At 41.0% G+C, this 27,314-nt stretch overlaps 1 protein-coding gene across 1 annotated transcript in view; it reads left to right on the top strand.

Moving 5' to 3' along the window:
- BAIAP2L1 (BAR/IMD domain containing adaptor protein 2 like 1) overlaps nt 1–27,314 on the top strand; it is a 90,175-nt gene that overhangs the window by 26,760 nt on the left and 36,101 nt on the right. Inside the window, exon 3 of the mRNA XM_032328568.1 lies at nt 3,829–3,915. Within this exon, the coding sequence (XP_032184459.1) occupies nt 3,829–3,915 (87 nt within the window). The remainder of the gene's footprint in view (nt 1–3,828; nt 3,916–27,314) is intronic.

The following is a 27,314-nucleotide window of genomic DNA, read 5'->3' as shown; positions in this document are numbered from 1 at the left end:
CTGCAGTGTTTTGTTTGCTTTTTTTTTTTTTTTTCTTTCTAGCACTTGCTACCTCTCTGAGGCAGTTTTATAAGGTGACTCAAGGACTTGCCAGCAGCTTAGTCTCTGGCTAACAAGGCTTTTCCCCAAAGGGACTATTCTGTACTTGTAAAGTATTTCCAGGTTTTTTTGTTTTTGTTTTTGTTTGTTTGTTTGTTTGTTTGCAGGCCATCTGTTTTTTACTGAAGCCATTGAGAAATCAAGATGAATTTGTAAAGTCCTTAATAAGAATTTGTAGCATAGTTTAGGATGCCAGATGTGCAGTCAGCCCTTAGGTCATAAATCAAGACAATACGCAGAGCTAACAAAGAGTGTGGAATGAGCAGTGTCACAGGAATTTGAATAGTGAAGGTTGGTAGGAAACAGAGCAGGCAGTGGGCCTTGTAGGAGCTGTGCTAGCTGACAAATGTTAGGTTTCAGGCAGAAAAGACCTCATCCAAGCCTAGATCTGAGGTCCACACTGGCATGGGTGGGAAGCTGTTGGGAAATAGTAAAATGCAAGTGGAGTAGGGTCAGGTTCTTAATGCATTTGAATGCAGCGTCAGTTACCTGTTGTCAGGTTATCAAGGGTCCCTAACTTGGTGGCCTAAGACAACAATAGTTTATTATTTCTCAAGGTCCTGTAAAGGCAGTGCAGGTCTCTAGCCCCCAGGGGTTCCATCCTACAGCTGTAGTCAGCCAGGGATGCTGGACTCCTTCCCTCCCTCTTGGGGGCATAGCAGGCTGTTGCAAGAACGCAGACACCTGAGGGAGTTATGCTTGCTGGCATCCCATTGGCAAGTCAGGTGACCAAGCCACCCACTGATATGTAGGTGACTACAAAGGTTGGGAATTCTGTGAGGTGTGGTTTATTGAAGGCCATTACTGTACAAATCTATCTTGAACTCTGTGGCGTATGGGCTTACACTATGGGCAGTGTAAGTGGAGGCTATTACAAGTTTTGATCAGAATTGTAACCTAAAGAAATTATATCTTAAGAAAAAGTTATCTGGCAGAAGTATATAGATTAGATTGGTGAATTATTTGGTCAGCCACTAAAATAGAACAAATATGCTTTGTTTCCTTAAGACAACAAATGATAGAAACTCTTAATGTATTCACAAAGTGGGGATGGCAAAATTATGAAAATATTGTTTGCTTCTTTATTAAGTTCTGGATAAATTATATAGTTTTTAAAGTTAACTCCACTTTATGGTAATAGCAAGAGTATTTTGCCATTCTGAGGTTAGTTTTAAACATAAGTCATCAGTTATTGAAAAATGTCCATGTAATGTGTGAAGGCAAACCAAAAATTTTGTTTATATATTGTGTAAACCTTCATGCTGTTCTCCCACTGATCTGCTTTTCAGCTTTATCAGTATCTTAAAATTCTTCACATTAAAATATTGCACATATTAGCTTGACAGTTTATTGGCTACCCACCTTGTTTTTAGGTGGAGTCTTCTCTTTTTCTCTTCTAGCTGAGATCAGAGAGTCAAAAAGCACTATAACTTAGAACTGAGGAGGAGACCTTTGCTGGAGTTTCACGCACTCCCTTCGATTTGCCACTGACCTTGGGCATGTCCCAATATATCTCCACTCCACTCTCCTTCATAACAGGGTGATAGTACCACTGACCAACGTCTTCATATTCTTGAAGAACTTAACTAATGGCGTGGAAGGTCCACACAAATGCTACTTGTTATTGTTCTTTTTTACAATTATACTTTAAGGTTATTCTCAGACTTCTGAAATAACTGTATAATAGAGTGTTAGAGTTGTTAAACTTGTACACATATAGTAAAGCCATAACATCTGTAACTTTTTAACTCAACAAGAAATGCTGAAATGGATGAATTTGCCATGAAAATACTACTTTTTTGGCCAGTAATATCTTCAGCTGGACTTGTATATAATTTGTTCTGTGACCTCCCCCTTTTTATACTTGAAATGCCTTTTTAATTCACCATTTTAAAACAATACCCATCAAAAAAAAATAAATAAAAAAATAAAAATAAAACAATACCCATCATAAAATAGGGGGAAGGCAGTTGGTTTGGCCTCTGGTTTTCTTCACAGTAAAAGGAAAGGAATCTTAGAGATTCTTAAGGGCTCTTTTAGCTCCAAAATTCTGTGTTTTTCAAAGTTCATCTTTGAATGAAGTAAAACAAATTTTCTTCAAAATCACCCTAAATAGGCTAGGTCTTGCTGAAAAGCCTGGTTGTTGTAAAATGAAAGAAGGAATTCGTATTAATAACTTTTTTATTTGTTTGTTCTGTGGTCATGCTATTAAGACATTTTATTTTATTTTTATTTTTTTAAGATTTTATTTATTTATTTGACAGAGAGATCATAAGTAGGCAGAGAGGCAGGCGGGGTGGTGGGGGGAAGCAGGCTCCCCACCAAGCAGAGAGCCTGATGCGGGGCTCAATCCGAGGACCCTGAGATCATGACCTGAACCGAAGGCAGAGGCTTAACACACTGAGCCACCCAGGCTTCCCATTAAAACATGTTATAAATGACCATCCTTTGTTTGAGAAAGGATAGCTACCTTGCCCAAGGAAGTCATGCCATTAGAAGTGAAGGTGGAATTCAAACTCAGGTTTCTCTTGCCCTCCGTTCCTCTCCCCAAAGAAAAAGAAAGGAAAAGAAAAATACAGATTTTTGTACCTTATAATATAGTCATCAAATCAATTTGAAAGGAGAGTTACTATTTTAAGATGATTAATTTCTACAGCAATGAAAGTTTCCCTTGTCTCTGCCAGAAAGTTGGTGGGGGCAGGATAGAACCTTCAATTATTTTTCAGGTCATTCTTTTGTGTTTTTAGAATGATAATGTATTTTAAATCTCAGGTTTTTTTCCCTGACAACAAATATATTATTGGTTGTGGGTCAGAATACCTTTTTCTTTCTTTCTTTTTTTTAAAGATTTTATTTATTTGACACAGAGCAAGCAAGAGAGAGAGAGAGAACAAGCACAAGCAGGGGGAACGACAGGCAGGGGAAAGAAGCAGGCTCCCCACCGAGCAAGGACTCTGATGTGGGGCTCAGTCCCAGGACCCTGACCTGATCATGACCTGAGCCAAAGGCAGAGGCTTAAAACCGAGCCATCCAGGTGCCCCTCAGAATACCTTTTTCAGGGGCACCTGGGTGGCTTAGTTGGTTAAAGCCTCTGGCTTCAGCTCAGATCATGATCCCAGGGTCCTGGGATCAAGCCCCACATTGGGCTCTCTGCTCAGCAGGGAGTCTGCTTCCTCCTCTCTCTCTCTCTCTCTCTCTCTCTCTGCCTCCTTGTGATCTCTGTGTGTCAAAGAAATAAAATCTTAAAAAAAAAAAAAAAAAAAAAGACCAGGTTCCTGGGGCACCGCATACAAGTTCTTCTAACTAATCATGTTGCAGACCTATAGAGCTGTAGAATAACCGGCTGAGACAAGATTTCTTGCTGGAGTGGATGTGTTTGCAGCCCTTATTTGATATTGAAAACACATCCACTCTGGAACTGGCATCATGATGAAAGCAGGGCTTTTTCTGGACTTCCAGAGCCTGCTATTGAAGGTTCCCCAGGATCCTAAGATGAGGATCCTATAGGGTTTTCCACTGAGTGGGGGGCCTTTGGAAGTGCAGTGGAGTGATCCCTGTCCCTGGCACAGCTATTAAGCACCAGCCCTGCCTTCTGAAATCTGCCCTTGGCATAGCCCAGACCTTACTGCAGCCAGAAGGGACTGAGAGGTATTTGGAAGCAAACCTCCATGGCACTTTCTCTTTTCTTTGTCTAAGTGATGATTTTTTTGTGTCCCTTCCCTTGTCTAGCTATGATCCTTGCAGGAAAAGCATACTACGATGGAGTGGCCAAGATTGGTGAGATTGCCACCGGGTCCCCCGTGTCGACAGAGCTGGGTGAGCTGGCTGTCCGTTATATACAAACACAAGTCAAGCTGGTTGCAGGGCCTTTCCTCCTGGGAGCCCTAACAAGAACATATGAAGTGGCCCAAATCCAGAATAGTAAGAAGAGCTAGCCTAGTACTCCAGTGTGTTCACTTCTAGGATGACTGAGTTTGCTGTGGTCTGTCGAAAGTAGAGGCTTAGTTAGAGGGCAGGCCAAGGCCAGTGGCTGGCCTCCCTGCTCCCTAGGAATTGGGCTTCTGCCTCTAAACTTGGGGCCCTAGCCCTTCCCCTTGGATCCCTGGAGCATGAAGCCCAGGGAGCTTTGACCTACATTCTTAAGGAGATAGGCACAGCAGGCCTCCTGACTCTGGCAGGAGTGTTTCCTGTGACTCACCTAGCAGAAAGTCAGACTCCTTTACGTCCTGCTCTTGGCTCTCGCTGCTTCCACAGTTGCTCTCAGTTGTGATTTTTCCGGTTTTGCTGGTATGAATTGATCTCCTGTGCACACACGAAGGGCAGCCACACCCTCAGCACCACCAGCTGCCGAGGGTATCCAGGTTTCTGTTTACAGAGTCCTCTCTTAAGGGTGGAAAAGTTGCTGTTTTTCCTTTTCTAATAGCCCCACACATAATCATCATTTTAAAATCTTGAATAAAGAATGAATATGTTTTATTTTAAATGAATATGTTCTATTTTACGAGGGATAAGAGGTCTGGCTTCAAAATGTCTGCCATAATTTGAGATGTTCAGAATAGCAGGAAAATATTGGTGGAGTGTGTGTATTTAAAGAAAAGTGTTTTGGGGTGCCTGGGTGGCTCAGTGGGTTAAAGAAAAGTGTTTCTCTGATTAAAAAGCAGAAAGGGAAGCTGGGGTCGTGGGGAGCTTGTGGGGAACATACATTTAGGATTCAAATAATTCACATCATTTCTGTATAAAGTGTCTTAAGTGTTTTCAAGATTGCTTGGAGAACTCTTACCTGACCCATAAAAGTGGAGGAACAAATTCAGGGTGTGATAACACTGCTGGGGTTGGGGGCTGGGCTGCAGGATGTGAAGTGGAACTGGGTGCTCAGGAACATTCTCTGACAACTTCGGTTCTTGAAGCGTTTGTAAAGAGTCTTGAAACCTAAGCCTGAAGTGATGTCGTGTGATAAATAAGTCCATACTGCTCTATTTAGTAAAATAGAATACTTATATCCAGAAATTTTTCAAAGCCCTGACCTGTGTTCTGTTGGTGCCGTCACTTGTGCATATTTTGGCAAGGTATGGACTCTAGAAACTCTGTCCTCACCAGAGTCCGTTTAATAAAATACACGCTGCTTTGTGTAGACAGAAGCAGATAGTAAAACTTACTGGGATGATGGAGATGATTAGAGGTTTCCAAAAATAGGATTAAATTAAAAAGAAACATCCTATTTGTGTCAGGCGCCATGGGAAAACGTATGACCCCTACATTAAACCATATGGAGCTCTGATTCACCATCATTCAGTTTGCCTTTTTAATGTTTTATGGTTCTCGTCACTGTTTAAATAAGATTTCTGTTCCACACCTTACTTTATTCAGCTGTGAATTCATAATGTTGAATCAGCCATTTCCACAGCAACTGTGTTATTGCAAACACAGGCTGAAAACTTCTTCAGTTTGGACAAGGAAACTATGTCGCAGTGGTGAGATTTCTTTCATGTGGATGTGCGTTCTCTTTGGAGGGAATGGAAATGACTTCTTTGTTGTTGTTTTTTTTATATATATATTTTAAGATTACTTATTTATTTATTTGACAGACAGAGATCACAAGTAGGCAGAGAGGTAGGCAGAGAGAGAGAGAGAGGAGGAAGCAGGCTCCCGGCTGAGCAGAGAGCCCGATGTGGGGCTCGATCCCAGGACCCTGGGATCATGACCTGAGCTGAAGGCAAAGGCTTTAACCCACTGAGCCACCCAGGCGCCCCCTGTGTTTTATTTTTGTTTCAAGTTGCCTTTTTGCTTATAGTCCCCACATCATATAGTTAGTAATTTTCTGCTCATCTGCAGCAATTTTACAATAATGTACTGCCCTAGCAAGCTTTGCTTTTGGATGCCCAGTGTTTAACTTGTTTTCACGTGCCTGGTTTTTTATTTTGTTTAAAGTGTAGGCTAAAATACTACCCTATGTCTGTTTAAATTCCATGTATGAAAGACTAATGACGCCTGGCTCAGTTGGTTGGACGACTGCCTTTGGCTCCCGTCATGATCCTGGAGTCCCAGGATCGAGTCCCACATCAGGCTCCCAGCTCCATGGGGAGTCTGCTTCTCTCTCTGACCTTCTCCTCACTCATGCTCTCTCTCACTGTCTCTCTCTAAAATTAAAAAAAAAAAAAAATCTTAAAAATTCATAGATGAAAGAGACCTAAGGTAGATTCTGTTTCTCTCGTTTTTCAAGAAGGTTTTATTGTCTAATTACTGACTTTTGGTGTTGGTATTCATACTTCATTATGAAACATTATAAATCCCACCTGATAAAACTGAAGGGAAATTTCATATGTGAAGATCATGAATCAATTCAAAAACTTCATTCTTGAAGAGTATTGTCTCTGAAAAACCTTGTCTGTGTCCCTCCTCTCCATCCCCAGCAAATCCTAGTTTTAAAATTTCAGTTTAAAAATTTTGCTCAGGAAGGAAGTACAAGGGATGCTGAAGAATTCTTATCCTTTCTAAAACTGAGATTATAAGAGTAGTTTTCATTTAATATTGAATTAAAATATTTTTTTAATGTTGCTGTAGGATAACCTTTCTGATTCTACATACTTTTTTACATGAAATTTCTGTTATTTATTTTGATACTTTTGTACTTTGGGAGGTGGATGAAGAAAATATCCTCTAGGTAAAATATTGACCTAATTCATAGAAATTTACTGTGAGGATTCTACTTGGAAAACCTGGCCAAATGTATTATGAGTGTTAATTAGAGTGGCAGAACTGAGCATTTCAGTCTCTCTTCTCACATTAGGGGGAAAAAAGATCTAAAAGCTGGAGGAAAAAGGTGATTCACCTTTTGCTTATTTAATACTTGTCATTTGGATTGGCATCCACTAAGACAGAGCTGTAGCCATGCCATTTCTGATTCCTGGCTCTGGGTGTTTCCATTTAGATATCCCTCTTAACACATCAACTCACCAAATACTATGTGAATAATTTTAAGATGCTCTTGCCTAAAAGTAACACATACCCAATTAATAGTGGCTTAGGCATAAAGGATGTTCATTAACACACATAAGAAGGCCAGGATTAGCAGATTCCCAGTTAGGTAATGATTACTAAGAGCTTAGGTTCCTTCTCTCTTTCTTCTCATCCTCAAGCTCAACTCATGGTACCAAGATGGCTGCCATTGCTAGTCTTAGGCATCACATCCTCTCTCCTCCCATTGTATCCAAAAGCAGGAAGAGGAATTTCTTCTCAGTTGTGCCCTTTACAAAGAGGAAGCCTTTCCCTGGCAGCCCCAGCACATATATCCTCTCGTGTCTCATGACCCTGCAGCCAGAGAGCTTTCCCCAGCATTGTTAGCCAAGGAATGCATCTGAGGGGGAGAGTACATAGCTGCTAGGAGGACAGGTATTAAAGGTCTTGTTTCAGCAATTTTCAGTGAAAGGAAAGCCCTTCTACAAATGTCCTTGCATTAGCTGTGCCTCGGACTGCATAGTGCTTCTGGCATTCTGTGTCTCTGTGGGATTATGTTTTTCTCCCACATGAAGTATGGTTTCACTAGCATATATATACCTCAGACATTACAATTGTTGCTTCTCCTGGATACTTGCTTTTTCTGCTGAAAACCATAGCCATCTTTTGCAGTCTGTTCCTATTTGGGAAGTGGAAACACAGAGGAAGAGTTAGGGATTTGGGGGCAGTTTCTGGTTTTCTGCCCTTTTGTTTTTCTTTTCAGCCTTTGGGTGACTTGTAATCATGAACTCTGAGGTGCATTTTCTCTGCCTCTGCTACTTTCCTTTCTTTCCTCCTCTCGTCTTCCTCTCTGCCCATGTGTCTGTGTGACCTTACAGCCTCATTTTTAAGAAACTGGGGGACCAGAGGAAAAAAGTCACCTGTAATTTTACCACTTTGACACAAGTACTTTGTCACCACTGTATTCTTTTCCGGTCTTTTCTTCCCTTGAGGATGCCCATATACAGCATGTCTCACGGCATATGTCGGGTGCTGGCTCTTCCCGGCACAGGGCCCAGTGCCTGATGGGTGTTACTTAATCTCAAATACCCAACAGCCCTGAGTTGGGTGTAGACACTTTCCCTATCTCTCTAGGTGAGACCTGGAAGGGAAGGGTGTGCCTGAGATCACACGGTGGATAATAGGTGGTTCAACTTTAGATTCTGAGTTCCTTGCCTTTGCACTATACCATGCTTGACTGAGGCAAAGGGAAAAAGAGACAGCCAGCCAAGAAGGGGCCACTGAAGAGGAAGAAGATGGGAACCCCACGATGGGGACCTTTTCAAGAGGGAGATGAGCAGGAAGCAGTGTCAGTGGCCAAAGACTGCAGAGAGGCTGGCAGCTGTGGTGATGAGAGGTCATTGGTCCCCTCGGGAGGGGTGGTGATTTCACTAAGGTGCTGACCGTAAATGCCAGGTGTCATGTTACAGGGTTAGGAAGGATGGAAATTACAGAGAAGTTTACATATATGTGTGTGTGTGTATATATATACACGTGTGTGTGTGTGTGTGTGTAAAATGTGTGTTAGATAATATAGCATATATGGCTTTTATAGGTCCTGCTTGACTTTTGCACTTGCACTTCTGTGCTTCATACAGAAACTCAGATCTCATTAAGTGCCTGCCTGCTGTGTGTCATGTACTTCATACACTGCCTCATCTCATCCTCGGGAGCCTCATGGATGGATTTTTCCTTCATGATTGGCAGGGTGGGCAATAACCCAGTGTTTTCCTTGATGTGACTAATATGCCCTAAGGGTAAACTTGGCAGTCACCTTCTTCCACCTGGTGGGTAACCACGTTGGGTCTTGAGTCCCTGACGATGTGCTCTGTACCAAGCAAGACAGAATAAGGGTTATAAGAGTTGGTGACCCCTAGAGAGTATGGTAGGTGACATCAGTGTCAATGTGGGTCATAGAGTGCCTCCCTCCCCAACTGAAGCACAGGAAAGATCCTAGAACCTAGGACAAGGAGGCCAGGCTAAATTTTATTTTCCCTTGAGACGCTGGCGGATAGCAGGATGCCCAGCACCTAAGAGATGCTCGGTGTGCTGCTGCCGACTTGTGTGACTTTGGGCAACATTTCATGTCTGTGAGCCAGTTGACATGCCCACGGGGGATGACGGTAACCCCTCCTGAACTGTGTGAAGATGAAATGAGATAATGTGCCTTGTGGACTCTAAAGTTTCGAAGACCAGAAACATGACTCTCTGTTGCCACTTCTTATGCACAAATATTTGAGAACTCAAAAACCGTACAATTTTTTTCATTGACATTATTCTCTTCTGTAGCGTTAGAGTAGGTGATGTAAGTGTGTAAACACATACATTTTCCTTGATTAGTCCTGATTATTCATGAACCAGTTTTTCAGTTCACTCCATTGTATCTTTGTTTTCAATTTCATGAATCTGTACTCTTACCTTTATTTTCTTCTTTCTACTATCTTTGGGTTTATTCTATTGGTATTTTTCTGAATTCTGAAATTCATTAATTTTACGTACAGACCTTGTTTTGTTTTTTATTTTTATTATTTTTTTTCTTTTAAGATTTTATTTATCTGAGAGAGATCGGAGAGGGAGAGGGATAGGGAGAAGTAGACTCGCCACTGAGCGTACAGCCTGGTGCAGAGCTCAATCCCAGGACTCTGAGATCATGATTTGAGCTCAAGGCTAACACTTAATTGACTGAGCCACCCAGGCACCCTGCAGACCTCCTTTTAGATGGCAGTGCAGGACCATAAAAATGACCATGCAAGTTAAAAACCATCGAAAACCTTCTTAATAATCAATGGGGAAAATTAAGAATTGTCCCATGACCTTTAAAAATGTTGTCAAAAACATTAAAAATTCTTATTCTCAGTTATAAGTGTATAGGGAAATGAAAAAAATAGTAAAATTAGTATTTATTTGGTACACAGTAGTTCAAAGCATTAGAAACACTGGTAATTAAAGCATCTTTATTTGTAAAACACTTGAGTGGTTTCAACAATGCTTGTCTCCTCCTGTAGCTCAAGATATGGGACGGGCCTCTTTGTGCTTTTGCAGGTTGTCATGCTCTTCCCTAAACTTGCATCAGTTTCCAACATTTTATCCTTCGTGATTTCAGTGGGACAAGATACCCTCGAGAAGTCTTCATGTGAAGTTTCCCTTGATAGCACTTCCTCTGAAACATCTTCATTGTTCTCACAGCTGCTTTGCTCACTGTGTTAAGTTTGGGCTTCACTCAGTTCTTGTGGCTGCACATCCAGAGTCTCCCAAATGACCACAGTGTCAGCACTCCCACAGCCAGCTACTTCCTTAACTCTGTTTACTTTTTTTTTTTTTTTAAGAGATTTTATTTATTTGTCAGAGAGCGAGAGCGCGCAAGGAGGGGAAACAGCAGGCAGAGGGGGAAGCAGGCTCCCCTCGGAGCAAGGGGTCCCATGCAGGACTCGATCCCAGGACTCTGGGATCATGACCTGAGCCCAAGGCAGACCCTTAACTGACTGAGCCACACAGGTGCCCCAGCTCTGCTTACTCTTGTTATTACTGTCATTCATTTCTTTGCTGCACTTTCTCTTTCAGTGATGCCTTTTTAAAACCTTCACATGGGTTTATTTCTGGGAAACCAGGCAGCACAACCACTGCCCTCCTTTGCTGTTCTCTGTGCCATACATTGTAGCATTAGAAACACTTCTTTTCTGTGAATGGATAATACTGTATAGGTATACGGTGTTTTATTTGTCCATTTATTGGATGGTGGATACCTGAGTTGTTTCTGCGTTTTAACGAGTAGAAATAATGTTGCTCTGAACATTTGTGTACAGATTTTGCATGTACATGTTTTTCTTAGGTGTACACTTAAGAGTGGAGTTTCCGGCTCATAGAGTAACTCTCAATTTAACCCTTTTCAGGAGGTGCCAAGCTGTTTTTGAAAATGAATGCACTGTTTTACATTCCCATAAGCAGCGTGTGAGGGTTCAATTTCTCTACATCCTTGTTAACACTGTCTTCGATTATAGCCATCCTAGTGAGTATGAAGTAATATCTAATTTGGGTTTTGATTTACATTTCCCTAGTGACTGAGGGTGATGAGCATCTTTTCACATTCTTACTGGCCATTGTGTATCTTCTTTGGAGAAATGTCTTTTCAGATCCTTTGCTTACCCTCCCCCGCTTTTAAGATTTTATTTGTCAGATAAAAGCGATTTTATTTGTCAGAGAGAGAGGGAGTACATGAGCACAAGTGGGGGGAGCAGCAGGCAGAGGAAGAAGTAGACTCCCTGCTGTGCAAGGAGCCCGATGATGACCAGAGCCAAAGGCAGAGGCTTAACCAACTGAGCCACCCTGGCACCCCATCCTTTGCCAATTTTTAATTGGATTGTCCTGTTATTATTGATTTTGCAAATTAACTTTTTTTTTTTTAAGATTTTATTTATTTATTTGACAGAGATCACAAGTAGGCAGAGAGGCGGTGGGGGGGGGGTGTGGGTAGTGGGGAAGCAGGCTCCCCACTGAGCAGAGAGCCTGATGCTGGGCTTGATCCCAGGACCCTGAGATCATGACTCGGGCCTAAGGCAGAGGCTTAACCCACTGAGCCACCCAGGCACCCTGCAAGTTAACTTTTAATTTGGGTTTTGTTTTCGTGTTTTGATTCCTTTTATTATCTATGCAGTAGTTCCACTGTGTGAAGTTCTTGAGTTGTAAATTTCTGTTGATGGTATTATTGTGCCTCTTGATTCTGATTCATGAAGGATTCTTTCTCTTTATAACCGTTTTGTTATCATCTTACAGTCCTCTCCTTATGTTAGGGTAACACCTATGGAGGGTGTAAAAGTTTTGTTCCTACTGAAACTCACCAAGAAATGAAAAGGAGAAATGCCAAGCAATGGTGGGACTTCTGTGATTTAAATATATTTAAATAATATCTTAGATGTATTTAAATAATATATCTTCTTAGAAAATAAAAATAGCTGATGTAATATGACATTATTTAATGAAATTCTTATAAAGTATTTAGAATTTCAAAGCAGTAGAAATGCCTTTCTATTTTCTGTTTTATCCATATGAACAAAGGTATCATGCAAGTTTCACAGGGTGAAGTGACTCAAACATTATGGAAAATATTTTAATGTAAATATCCAAAACTTGTAAGTTATTCTATCTGAAATCTGAGAAATAATAGCAATTTTTTAAAAAAGATTTTATTTAGGGGCACCTGGGTGGCTCAGAGGGTTAAAGCCTCTGCCTTCGGCTCAGGTCATGATCTCAGGGTCCTGGGATGGAGTCCCGCATCGGGCTCTCTGCTCGGCAGGGAGCCTGCTTCCTTCCCTTCCTCTCTCTCTGCCTGCCTCTCTGCCTACTTGTGATCTCTCGCTGTCAAATAAATAAATAAAATCTTTTAAAAAAAAAATAAAAATAAAATAAAAAAGATTTTATTTAATTGTCAGAGAGAGGGAAAGAGAAAGAAAGAGAGCACAAACAGGGGGAGCAGCAGGCAGAGGGAGAAGCAGCCTCCCCACTGAGCAAGGAGCCTGATGCGCTACTGATCCCAGGACCCCAGGATCATGACCTTAGGGTAAGGCAGATGCTTAACAGATTGAGCCACCCAGGCATCCCGAGAAATAATAGCATTTTTTAATTTTCTGTAAATCTGCCAGATATACATCCTTCCCCCCAAAAAGCCCTGTTCTGATCATTTTCTCTTAAAAATGAAAGGCTCTTTACGAATAGTCTGTTCTATTGCAGAGAATACTCAGAAAATATGTCATTTGTTTATTTTCAACTGCAGTTGAAAGTAAAATAGTAGTGATTCAGGAGAATTATCACATTTAGTCATTTTTATGTTAAATGCTCTAAATCACTTGAAGATTACAATAAGAATTAGCATGTATTTTTGAAGTCTCTTTCAAATTCATTTTGCTAAAGTATCACCTTTTATTAGTTGTGCCTTAACTGCAGGGGCGAGCAAACCCAAGCCAGAGGGCTGGCCAGCGTCTGTTTGTAATTACAATTTTTTGGAAGCTGACCACACCCATTTTCTCACGTGTTGTCTGTGGCTGCTTTGAGGCTACTGTGGCAGAGCTGAGTGGTTACAACAGAGAAGTTTGTCCCACATGCCCAACTGCTTACAACCTGGCTCTTTACAGGCCTTTCTCCAAATAAAAAGCAGTTCCTTACCACCTGCTAAGTGCTTGGGTTTAATGAACATGCATTAACAACCACAGCAGTATGTACGCAAGAGCACAACCATTTTGCCTTGTTGGGAGGAGCTAACAACAAAGAGCCAGAAACCAGAGCTCTTAGTCAGGATTGGTAGGTAAAATATTTTAATCCACTGTGTTTAGTAGTTAAGTCATAAATTACGTGAAGAACTCATTGTCAGGTGTGTGCTTGTAGTGCACACAGAAATCTTTACCCCGTGTACACAGTTCACCTCAGGAACAGTACTCATTTGAGAGGGAACCGAAATGTGTATAAAAGTTCCAGATTTGTCCCTAAATCAAACAATGTTTATTTTAAAAACTTAGAAAATACTGAAAAAAGTAGAAAGAGAAAACAAAAATGGCCACAGGAAAATCTTTTGGCAAAATATTTAAAAGAAAGTTTGAAATTGTTTTTTCATTTTTAAAGCATGGATATATAAAGCTCTTTCTCATTTATTTCTCAAGAAATAATGGGAGGGCGCCTGGGTGGCTCAGTGGGTTAAGCCGCTGCCTTCGGCTCAGGTCATGATCTCAGGGTCCTGGGATCGAGGCCCGCATCGGGCTCTCTGCTCAGCAGGGAGCCTGCTTCCCTCTCTCTCTCTCTGCCTGCCTCTCCATCTACTTGTGATTTCTCTCTGTCAAATAAATAAATAAAATCTTTAAAAAAAAAAAAAAAAAAAGAAATAATGGGAGACTTTCTTTGGGGACTTTAGAGATGTACTGTGAGGTTCTTACAGCTCGACATTAAATAAATTTAGACTGTTATTTTGTTCCTGTTTAGTTAGCTATTGCATTATTTTGAATCATTTATTAATTTGTTTGGCCCAGTTTCTTATAATCTTCTGTTTTGTGTCCAGTTTATCTCATTGCTAAGAAACATACAAAAATCACAGGTTTTCTTTTGTTATTGATACAATGTTTATAGGTCATGCAATTTTTTTTTTTTTTTAGGTCATGCAACTTTAAGAAATATATTTGTTATAGTTTTGTCAATGTCAAAATCAGTCTTGGGTCTTAAAAATAAGAGCAGAAAAAAGTATTTGAAATATATTTAAAGAAATTTTATAAATTTACAATAATATAACAAGTATATTTCTAAGGTCTGGAGAAAGTAAAAGAATTCATACCAGAATCGATGAGAGAGCGAAGTTGAGCCAAAACAGTTTTTTTTTTAATTTTTTATTTTTTAGAAAGAGAGAGCAGGGGTAGAAAGAGAGGGACAGGGGAGGCAGATTCCCCACTGAGTGGGGGGCCCATATGCAGGCCTTGATCCCGCAATCCTGAGATCATGACCTGAGCGGAAACCGAGTCAGACGCTTAACCAACTGAGCCACCCAGGCACCCCCAGAGCAGTTATTGTTGACCAAAATCCTTCCCACAAAAATAGGGAACAATCAATAGAGAATTTATTTTATTTGCTTAACATAGTACCTGCTGTATGCCAGGTGCTGTTCTAAGGATCTTACAAATTACTGACTTCCAAACTCACCGTGATAGCCCTCTGCAGTGTGTACTATTATAATTATTTCCGTTTTACAGATGAGGACACTGGGGTACGAAATGAGTAACTTGCCAAGGTCACCCAGTTGGATAATGGCAATCTGCCAGCTATATGATTTAATTTTCTACCTATCAAAATGGTGTACTTTTTCTGACTTGCTCTATTTTATGGCAGTCAAGATATCCTATCCTGCTCGTTATAGTTTTGCAGATAAAAGGATGTGTTAAATAGTGAGGTATCATGTAGTCTGAAACCGATTCAACACGTATAAGTCTGCATTTTGTGTTTTCGTCAGATATTATCAGGATTTTATATTTTGTACTTCAGATCATTTATAACATGACTGTTATTTTATTGTTATTTTCAGTTTGGGTTTTAGAAAAAGATTATCCTGGAGTTGTACCTGTGAAAATTGCTTTTGGACTTTGCCAAGTGACTTTTATCAATTCAGTTTTCAACTGGCAGATGCTTACTCTCAACACGTCTTTCTCCTTTTGGGAGCAAGAAAGATTTTAGCTTTAGTAATGATAGAGAAAGATAGGATTGTGATTTATAAATAATCTATAAAATATCTGTACACACCTACCATGTAAGTCCCCATATCATAGGAATACTGATTTCTGTATAAATTCCTAAAACCTTAAGAGGAGGTTCTATATTATAAATTGTACTTCTTTACAAAAACTATTATAAGAAAAGCATTCTTTTTCTTAGCTTTGAGGTAACTAATTACATGTGCAAATGAAGTACTCTAATAAAACTAGAGATGTAAAAGCTAAGTTGTCAAATCAAGATTAGTCAGTTTAACATTTAATGCTTCCTCATTGCATGGTGAGCACATCCTGAATGTTAATCTGAAACATCATTGCCTGTTTTTCATAACTTTATTATATTATACTTACCCATTCTTGTAAATTTTTGAATTTTGAAATATGTGAAGGGAAATTTTGTTTAAACCCAATTTTCACAATTATTCAAATTGGTCATCTTCTTGAAAGATGCTATGGCGGGGGGGGGGGCGCCTGGATGGCGCAGTCGCTAAGTGTCTGCCTTCGGCTCAGGTCATAATCCCAGGGTCCTGAGATCTAGTCCCACATCTGGCTCCCTGCTCTGCGGAGAGCCTGCTTCTCCCTCTCCCTCTCCCCCTGCTTGTGTTCCCTTTCTCACTGTGTCTCTCTCTGTCAAATAAAAAAAAAAAAAAAAGATGCCGTGTGCTCTCTCAACACAAGATGGAGAAGAGTATAGGAGCCCCTATTCTTATGCTCTCAGCCATAGCCCAAGAACAGCTGGTCCGGGGGCCTCAGCAACTGCACAGGCCACAGTGAGGGACAGTGCCTCAGAAGACCCAGAGGGCTCTGCTTCACCACCACCACCATCATTGTTGATGGGAACTAGTCACATCCTCTTGTTTATGCTGGAAGATGTCTTACTGTGTTCATGGCACTGAGCTAGGCCTGAAGTTATGTGTCAGAAACAAACTCACTAAGTTCTAATACACAAATAGAGGAGGAAAGGGACTGTAGAGCACGCCAAGAAAAAGTGGCTCTGGTCAGATGCACAGGAAACAGCAAAAAGGGTGCGGCCCCTGTGACTGGTTGCGGAAGGAGGATAAGTAAATAAAAGGGAGAAGAATATGCCAGAGATAGGTGTAGTTAGAATCATGATGGGATTGGCGCTTGGCTTGACCCTGCCAGATACACATGGCCAAGCCGACTGTGATGCCAGGGTGGAAAGTGACAGCCATGGTGTGGGGTTTTTGGTAGGTTCTTTATTAGTACAAAGAGGGTTCTGACAGTTTTTGATCTTTAGCTGCTTGGTAATAAATGTGTTTTCTTGAGTACTCATTCCTGTTCCAAATGACTTAACAAAATTGTTAAAAGTAAGGATGCCAACAAGCACATGCAAAAGATAACCAACATCATTCGCTATTAGGGAAATGCATATCATAACCACAGTGACATACCCCTTCATGCCCAACAGACTGGCTATAATTTAAAAGACAATAACAAGTGTTGGCAAAAATTTAGAGAAATTGGAATACTTCCTTATATGCTGCTGGTGGGAATGGAAAATGCAGCATCTGTGGTGGAAAAGAGCCTGGCGGTTGCTGTGGGTGGAGGGAGGGATGCATGAGGAGTGACGGCTAATGGGTACAGCATCTCCTCTTCAAGGGGCGCAGTGCTTTTGAACGGGATAGTGATAGCATTTGTACAACATTGTGAATGTACTAAATGTTGCCACTGATAAATTTGTGTTATGTGTATTCTACCATACAGACATACAGAAAACAAAAAATGTGGGGCACCTGTGGGGCTCAGTTGGTTAAACGACTAACTCTTGATTTTGGCTCCAGTCATGATCTCAGGATCATGAGATTGAACCCCACACCAGGCTCCATGCTTGGCATAGTCTGCTTGAGATCTCCCTCTCCCCTCTACCCCTTTGCCCACCCAAGTGCTCGCTCTCATGCACACTCTCACTCTCTCAAATAAATAAATGAAATCTTTTTAAAAAAGCTCTTTCTGAGAAGTTGCTGGTATAGGGTATTCTGATTCATACTATAAACAGTATAGTAGATTAATTCAAGAGGCCAGTTGCACCTGCTTCCTTTTCCCCTTGAAAATGCAGGCAACCCAACAGCAGTGTCACAAACATCTAATTATAAACTGTTCTCCTCAACTTTTCAACAGAAATAGACAAACCTGAATTAGGACCTCAGTTGGTCAGAAAAAAAAAATTTTTTTTAAAGATTTTATTTATTTGACAAAGAGAGACACAGCGAGAGAGGGAACACAAGCAGGGGGAGGCAGAGGGAGAAGCCCGCTTCCAGCCAAGCAGGGAGCCTGATGTGGGACTTGAACCCAGGACCCCGGGATCATGACCTGAGCCAAAGGCAGACAGTTAACAACTGAGCCACCCATGTGCCCTGGTAAGAAATTTTTGAGACTGTCTGCTCTATGCTAGATAGCACGTCTCACATGAACTAGCTCCTAACCTCACCATAACCTGGGGAGAGTTTTAGTTGGCCCAGACCCAGTATGAATAGCACAGTAAATGAATTTTGTTGGCGGTCATGGAAGTTCAGAATTCAAAAGTCCCATTTAATTCTCACAACAGCCCTCTGAGGTAGGAGTAGTATTCCCATTTTATGGACAAGAAAACAGAAGCTTAGCTTAAGTAACTTGTCAGACTTAACACAACTAGTTCAGGGTGAAGCTGGGGGTCTGTTGATTCCATGGAGAGTGGAGGGCTTTCCCAGACTCAGGGAGCAGAGGCGCAGCACAGGTTTTAAAACCTTGCACTTGAGTCTGAATTTGTGATTTTGTAGTCCTTAAAGAGGACCCCACAGAAGTTGAGTTTCCATGTAAAGAACAAATTATGAAAGTAGTCTGAAATCTAGAAGACTGGACACATGACAGAAGGATTTAGATCCTCTGTGTATTGTTCCTTAAATCCAGTGGAAAGAAGAAACGGGAAGCCAGAATTTGATTCTGTATAGAAAATAGCCCTGGGACATGTCCCTTTGTAAAACTGAAAAAGGAGCGGTGACTATCATGCTTCCAACAGTATCTCCAGAAGGATTCTGATGCTGGGGGAAGTGTCCTGACCACCATTCAGCAGTTTCTCTTGGAGGGGGAGGCTGGTGAGGCAAGGAATGTGAGAAGTGGATATTCTCTAGGATGAGCTTAGAATGATTTGTTGATTGACTAAAAGAGCGAATAAGATAAGGGTTTGGGGGTTCTTCCAATCTAATTCTATGAACCAGGTTTCTCTAGGCTCTCTTAAAAGTGTGTCACTTTCAATTTACACCATTCATAAACTTGGTCCCACCTTTAAGGTATCTACAACATAGTAAGGGACATTATGAAAATATATACATACATACCTGTAATACTAAGGTATCTACAACATAGTAAGGGACATTATGAAAATATATACATACATACCTGTAATACCGGACTGAGTGCTAGAGTGAAAGATACACAGGCTACAGGATTTCATGGAAGAGGTGCTTCCACCTGAGTTGGGGTGAAGAAGGTAGAGGGATACCCGAGTGTCAGGGATGCTGTAACTTTGCGATGGTCCAAACTGGAGGTAGAAAGGTGCTGGTTGATGGGGTGGGGGCTGTGTATTTCAATTTGCCTCCTCTAATTTAGGACTAGTGGAGAGGCTCATGGGTGTAATGGGGACAGATTAGAATTGAGGCCTTGTTAGTTTGAGTGCTAGGCTACAGATGGTGTTGGTATGCCTCATTTCAAACTGAAATAAGAATTAGGATCATTAAGACTAAAAGATTTTGAGTTATTAAAAGCTGACTAATATTTTAGGAGCATGGGTTCAAAGACAAAATTAAAAGGTGACTGCAGAGCAAACTGAATGGCAAGCCCTTCACTGCTAAGAAGTGGATTCGTGAGAAAGAGTCCAGAATAAGTCTGTGCCTGTGACTCCTGAATGCAGTGACGCTGATACCTGTGTGACTCAGGCATTTTAACTCAGCCGTGCCCGAGGGTCAGCTCCCATTTGTGTAACGTGGAAATCTGTGACACTACTAAGGTCTCTCTTTTCTGCGTCTGGGCGCACGTATATGATTAAGTATTTTAAATTTCTCACTTTTCTACTCAATCCTCCCTAACTTCCCATTTCGAATTAATATTTTAAATAACTTGTGGTCAAAGAAGAAGTTTAGGATTATACTTTTATTTTACAATGAATATTAAAATATACTTTTAAAAAATTAATGCCCTTACTGAAAAATGAACCTGATAAACACTTTTTCTACCTCTATTATTTTCAGATGTCTGTTTTTACATAAGTAAACCTGTGACTATGTAAACTATTTTGTGCACCACTTTTTAAAATTAGGCATTCTACTTCTGTTTCTTTGAATTAATAAGTAATCAGTTTACTTACTGTTTTTGATGGCTGCCTCCATTTTGCTACTTTACATTACCAAGATGGAGAGTCTGTGCTGGGACGCGGACGGTGAGCGTTGTGGTATCAGGATGAAACAGGATTTGTTTCTTTTTTGCTGTTGTGAAAAATTGTCCCTTAACTGGGAAGAAAAAAAAAAAGTCATTCTGTGGTATTCTGAAAAGCGCATAAAACCGAATACTTAGTATTTAAGGGATTATAGTAGTTTTTCTTCCCTCACTTTAATCACGATATAAATGAGCATCTGGTAGGTGTTGTTGTAGACACTAGGGAGGATACGCAGAAGTCCCTGCTGTCCAGGAACTTCCATTCTAGTGGGTGGCAAATGAACAGGTCTAATATGCCAGGTAGTGAAAAGGTAAGGTGCTGAGTGGTGGAGGAAAGAGGGGGGATGGGGCTGGTTTAGGGAGGGTGGTCAGGGACTTGCTGTAGGGAGGGAGCTCCACAGCCCGCTGTCTGGGGAGACCGTTCCAGCAGAGTCCAGCAGGTGCAAAGTTCCTGAGGCCTTGTGAACTTGGGTCGTGGTGTCGAAGCCAGTCTTGTTGAGATGCAGTTAAGGATAGAGTGGGAGGGATGGGTCTGTCGGTGTAGCAGGTACAAGGGCGGGGCCAGGTCCGGTAGGGCCTTGTGGGTCTGGGTCAGAATGTTGCCTTTTAATCCGACTTGGGGGTAGGGAGCCTCTGAATGTTTTGAACTCAAGCGTGACTTGGTTTGACTTACATTTAAAAGCTTCTTGCTGGCTTGTGTGCAAGAGTAGAGTGTAGGAGGATGGAGACAGGGAGACGGGTTGGGAGGCTGTTCTACCAGTACAGGTGAGAAAGACTATTGTCTTGGACTGGGATTGAAGGAGACAGTGCGGTTTGCTGGGCATTAGATGTCAAGTGTGGAGAATGGGGTGTGGTGGTGTGGGGTCAGGGTTTGCTTTTGAATGGGTTTGGGACACCTATTAGACCAAGTGGAAATGTCGAGGCAGCTGCTGGAAACGGGAGTCCGGAGTTCATTGTGTGAGTATGTAGTTCTATATCCCTGTGAACAAGTCAGGCCCTGTTTCGCTTGCCCAACGACCTTGACACTTAACACTCCATGCCCTGGGGCGTCCCTCTGTTGGAAACCAACAATTACTGAGGATCACAGTATGCCAGGTGCTTCCCTTCTGTCTTCTTGTTTAAGTCTCACCAGGTCCTGTAAGGGACTGTTTATTTACATGTCCATCTTACAAATGATAATTGTAATGGAGAATCATCTTTTTGTGCCTCCCAAGCTCCTTTCCTAAAACATTTTTTAGTTCTAAAGTTCATGCGCATGGAGCAGGTAGCCATTGACCACGCTGTTTGACTGGGAGTTAGGTCCTGTGTGTGTTTGGACCTTGATAGGTGTTGAGCAGGGCTCATTTTCATGGGGTGCCTTGGGGAGTCATTCTCACCGCTTTGGTTTTACTTCTTGCATGACCTAAACACTCTGAGCTGAAATGGCTTTAAGCAACCAGCCCCCACTTCCACCCACTGAAATTGCCCAGCACCCAAGATGTAGCCCATTCCATTTTCAGGAAGCACTAGTAATTAAAGTGTCCTGGCTGATGCTGAGTAGACATTCCTTTCCCTGTAATTCACATTGGGCATCATTCCATCCTTGGGTACCCAGTAGAGAAAATGTAATTTCTCTTCTACATGGTTTCTCATTGCATATTTGAATGAGGAGGCAGAGTAGTTAAGAGCACAGGATTGGGATCAGATGCGAGTTCAAATTCCACCTCTTAGTGCATTTCAATTTGCCTCCTAGAATTTAGGACTAATGGAGAGGATCATGGGTGTAATGGGGACAGAATTGCAGTGCCACCTTTTAGTTCGTGTAAACATGGGAAAATCATCCAACCGCTTAATGCCTCAGGTTCCTCCTCTGTACAGTGTGGGTAACAGCAGTACTCCCTTCTAGGGTGTGAGGACTAAATAAGGCTTTCTCTCTAAGGCACTTAGCACAACACTTGCTACGAAGGAAGGACTCCGTCAGTCCCGTGCAAACTACTGCTCTCTCTGAGGATCTTACAGTCGTGTGCTGGTGCTTGTCCTCTTCCCTCTAAGGTAGAAGGTGAGGACCACAGTTGAACTGCACAGTTAGTCTCTTTTCTGTGTTTCAGTTGTTGTGGAATAAGAGATACAACAAAATGATTCTGTATTTTGTGGAATCTACCTTAAATTCACATCATTATAAAACCACCCACCATCTACATGGGGTATGTGGTTTTAGATCAAAGGAATAAATGGCTTTCCATCTGAGAGTTGGGAGCAGTAGTCTATTTTATTATTTTTAAATTTGCTCAATTAGAATTGGTTGCTTAAAACAACCAAAGCCCTTTGTTCTTCTGAAAGAAATTCTTCAGTTAATTTTTTTTTTTTTTTTTTAAGTAGGCTCCATCACAGGGCCTGAACTCACGATCCTGAGATCAAGACCTGAGCCAAAATCAAAGAGTTGGACACTTAACCAACTGAGCCACCCAGGCACCCCTTCACTTAACATTTTTTTTTTAAGATTTTGTTTGTCAGCACACACAAACAGGGGGAGCAACAGGCAGAGGGTGAAGCAGGCTCCCTGCTCAGCAAGGAGTCCTGCGGAGGGCTTGATCCCCTTAAGGGATCATGATCTGAGCTGAAAGCAGACACTTAACAGCCACCCGGGCTCCCTACTTAAAATTTTTTAGATGGTTTTACTTAGTAATTTTGAACTGAAATAGTCTTAGTGCCTTCTTTACCTATGATTTTCCTCTCTTTGTGTTTTGGAGTCCTGTTTCAATTTTTTATTTTTTTAATTTTATTTTTAGAGGGGGGCAAAGGAGGACAGAAAGAAAGAATCGTAAGCAGGGGTTCAGTCTCAGAACCCTGAGATCATGACCTAAGCTGAAATCAAGTTGGACGCTTCACATGTCCCCCTGTTTCAGTATTTTTAAGAACTTTAAAAAATTTCAGGTCTAACATTTTTTAGGGTTGCATGAAAATGTCTATAGTTAATTAGTGATCCCATATGGAATAACTAGTTGTCAGTTTCATTCATTATTGATAATACACCTGCTTTCATTTTGTTAGTATCAAAATGGTTTTATTTTAGCCTTAATCTACTAATCGATGAAAGAGGAAGATGAATAATTAATATTAACACACCTCAATATAATAGCTTGTAGAAAACTTCTAATCTTCTGATGCTTCTTTACATTCACATGTAAAGAAAACAATTGCTTGTAATCTGTATATGGATGCAAAATTGATAAATTATTTCTTTGTGTTATATAATTGATAAGTTTGAATAAATTAATGTCAACCTTTTAGCTAAAATAGGAGTGGTACATTAAAAAACTCACCTTGGGAAGTATTTTTCCTTCATTGCAAATCCTGTGCTCTACCTTGACAGTGCTTGTGTACAGCATATGGGCTAAATTAGTTTAATAGCTAATCAAAAATGAAGTGGGTAATAAACATTCAATGTGCTTCCTGAATCAGTTTGTCAATCCTAATGACAGAATTAGCACCTGAGCTCTGAATCTTCCCGTACCTTTACATGATACTTGGTTATAATTTTCAGAGAGGACATCTCTGCTAGGTCCTACCTTAGGTGTTGACAGACCAGATTGCTGGTAATAGGCATGTGTTTGTTCTCTGCCTCACTGAAAAGACTTGAGTTTAAAATATCTAGATGTTTTCTTTATTTAAATTTTTTTATTTTAAAGATTTTTGTTTATTTGAGGGGGCAAAGAGAGCATGAAATGGGGTAGGGGTACAGGGAGAGGGGAAAGCAGACTCCCCTCTGAGCAGGGAGCCTGATGCGGGCTCAATCCCAGGACTCTGGGATCATGACCTGAGCTGAAGGCAGACGCTTAACTGACTGAGCCACCCAGGAGCCCCTCTAGAATGTTTTCTAATGATAATTCCATTGAGATTTTAAGTCCTTGAGCATCCATTGAGATTTTAAGTCCTTGTGCAAAGATAACAGTAATATTTTCTTCTTAAACCATTTTTATATATAAATTAAGAATTTATATACGTCATACAGCATTTATTGGTTTCCATTTATTCTTCCTTCAAACCTTATTATGAGTTATTTCCTTTCTTAAAAAAGAAAAAAATTGTTTAGTGTGGCTGTCTCTAGCTACCTTCATATTTCACTTTTCTTTTATTACAGACTTCCAAAGTAAGTGGTTTATACTAACTTCCTCCTTTTCTGCATTATCTTTCCTTTCTCACTTTTTAGCAGAAATCAGGAAGCTGGAAGGACGCTTACTCTGCGTGTTTAGCCTGCGTCTTGGCACTTTTCCCTGCTAGGATACTTAATCCTCACAGCCTGGGTTGCCAGGTGTCCAGCACTGAACCCACATAGTCTGGTACTGTAGTTTCTGGTTTGGCAGAATGAAAATTTTTTTTTAATTTTTTAAAATTAATTTATTTATTTTCAGCATAACAGTATTCATTATTTTTGCACCACACCCAGTGCTCCATGCAATCCGTGCCCTCTATAATACCCACCACCTGGTACCCCAACCTCCCACCCACCCACCACTTCAAACCCCTCAGATTGTTTTTCAGAGTCCATAGTCTCTCATGATTCACCTCCCCTTCCAATTTCCCCCAACTCCCTTCTCCTCTCTAACTCCCCATGTCCTCCATGCTATTTGTTATGCTCCACAAATAAGTGAAACCATATGATAATTGATTCTCTCTGCTTGACTTATTTCACTCAGCATAATCTTTTCCAGTCCCATCTATGTTGCTACAAAGGTTGGGTATTCATCCTTTCTGATGGAGGCATAATACTCCATAGTGTATATGGACCACATTTTCCTTATCCATTCGTCCGTTGAAGGGCATCTTGGTTCTTTCCACAGTTTGGCAACTGTGGCCATTGCTGCTATAAACATTGGGGTACAGATGGCCCTTCTTTTCACGACATCTGTATCTTTGGGGTAAATACCCAGGAGTGCAATTGCAGGGTCATAGGGAAGTTCTATTTTTAATTTCTTGAGGAATCTCCACACTGTTCTCCAAAGAGGCTGCACCAACTTGTATTCGCACCAACAGTGTAAGAGGGTTCCCCTTTCTCCACATCCTCTCCAACACATGTTGTTTCCTGTCTTGCTAATTTTGGCCATTCTTACTGGTGTAAGGCGATATCTCAATGTGGTTTTAATTTGAATCTCCCTGAGGGCTAGTGATGATGAACATTTTTTCATGTGTCTGATAGCCATTTGTATGTCTTCATTGGAGAAGTGTCTGTTCATAGGCAGAATGAAAATTTTATAACCAAAAATGTCCCTTGTTTTTGGGGGTTTTTTTGGTGGTGGGTTCCTTAATGGGTTGTTTATGGCTCAGGATTCTGAGACCAGACCTCAGTGTCATTAAACCTTGGTGATAAAAAACAAAACCGGGGCACCTGGGTGGCTCAGTGGGTTAAGCCGCTGCCTTCGGCTCGGGTCATGATCTCAGGGTTCTGGGATCGAGTCCCGCCTTGGGCTCTCTGCTCAGCAGGGAGCCTGCTTCCCTTCCTCTCTCTCTGCCTGCCTCTCTGCCTACTTGTGATCTCTCTCTCTGTCAAATAAATAAATAAAATCTTTAAAAAAAAAAAAAAAAGCTGCCAGAAATTTGCTTCTGAAGGCTCTAAGGATGGAAACCTGTCTGCGTGGGTGCCAGCCCTGCCCGAGAGAGCTTGTTCTTCTGGGGCTGAGGTTCCTAGAGATGGATGCCAGGTGCTCACACTCCAGATACAGCTGGGGTCTCTACTTCCACAACAGAAGCCTCTCCATCTAAAACCAGTTGTTAAGTGGGGCGGGGTGGAGAGGACAAGTTGAGGACCAGGCATAAAGTTTCAACAGAAATCATTCTTCCTATAGGAATTTCTCTAACACCTGTGTGTTCAACAATAAATTCAAATATTACAGATACCACCTCATGATGGGGGTCAAACTTGCCAGAGTTTTCTTTCCCTGCCCCCACTGTACTTCTTTATATTCTCTTTCACAGCAATTACCTTTCATTCATTTATTCAATGTACTTATTTATTGATCAGACTTTTAAGAACTATTATGTGCCAGGTGGGCACTGGCATTACATAGGTGACTGGGAGCAGAAGATGAAGTTCTTGTCCATGAGTAACTTCCAGAAATACTCAGACACTGCCTGTGTTTTCCTCCAAACCAGGTACTACTTCCTAATTATTGCTAGTTCCAGATGACTGTTCTCTTGTTTTGTGTTATTTTGTTTTTGATAAACTTCCTGTTTTTATTTTTTTTTTTATTTATTTTTTTTTTTATTAAAGATTTTATTTTTTTATTTATTTGACAGACAGAGACCACAAGTAGCCAGAGAGGCAGGCAGAGAGAGAGAGGGGGAAGCAGGGCTCCTGCTGAGCAGAGAGCCTAGTGTGGGGCTCGATCCCAGGACCCTGAGACCATGACCCGAGCCGAAGGCAGAGGCTTAACCCACTGAGCCACCCAGGTGCCCCAACTTCCTGTTTTTAGAGCAGTTTTAGGTTTATAGAAAATTGAGCAGATCTTACCTGGACTTCCTACAGACTCCTCTCTCCCTCACTCAGTGATGAACCAATATCAATATATTGTTGTCAACCTAAGTCCATAGAAGGCTTACTGTTTGTGTTAACAGAGTTTTGACAAATGTTTAATGACATATGTTTATCACTACAGTATCCATCCCCCCCCCCCACACCCTTTTTGGCAACCACTGATCTTTTTATTGTCTGTGTAGTTTTGCCTTCTCCAGAATGCATTTAGTTAGGATTCAATAGTACAAAGTCTTTTCAAACTGGCTTCTTTTACTAAGCAGTGTACATTTAAGCTTGCTGCATGTCTTTCTGTGGCTTAATAGCTTGTTTGTATATTATCCCTGAATGATATTCAGTTGTACACATGCACTACAGTTTATCCATTCATCTTGGTTGCTTCCAAGTTTTGGCACTAGGAAAAAGCTGCTGTTAGCATTCGTGTACTGGTTTTTCTTTGGACAAAAGATTTCAAGTCATTTGGGTAAATACCTAGAAACCCAGTTACTGGATTGAATGTTAAGACCTCGTACTTTTGTAAGAAACTGCCACACTGCCTTGCAAAGTGGCTGTGCTGCTCTGCATTCCTACCAGTAATGAATGAGAGTTCCTGTTGCTCCACATTCTCAGCATTTGATGTTGTCAGTTTTCTGGATTTTAGCCATTCTGATAGGTGTGTAATGGGGGTCTCATTTTAATTTGCAATTTCCTAATGGTATATGATGTGAAGCGTCTTTTCACATGCTTATTTACCATATGTTTATCTTTTTTGATAAGATGTCTGTTTAGTTCATATTTTAATTGAGTTTGTTTTCTTTTTATTTTAATGGTTTTTTATGTTTTTTATCTTTTAGTATCTATTTGTATATATTTTATCTTTAATGTAGATTTGGCACTAAGAATAAAAGGTCTAAGATACAAAGTACAAAAACAAAATAAATTATAAAAGGTACTAATGGTCCAAGAAACAACACTCTTTTGTTATAATCAAAGCAAAAGCTTCGTATGTATTTGAGAGTCACCAAAACGTGACAGTCACAAAGTGAGCAAATGCTGTTGGGAAATGGCACCAA

The sequence above is a fragment of the Mustela erminea genome, chromosome 20 (assembly GCF_009829155.1).
Source record: "Mustela erminea isolate mMusErm1 chromosome 20, mMusErm1.Pri, whole genome shotgun sequence".
In the NCBI taxonomy this organism is placed as follows: domain Eukaryota; kingdom Metazoa; phylum Chordata; class Mammalia; order Carnivora; family Mustelidae; genus Mustela; species Mustela erminea.
Note: the sequence above shows the minus strand (reverse complement) of the source record. Positions and strands in the feature narration are given on the sequence as shown.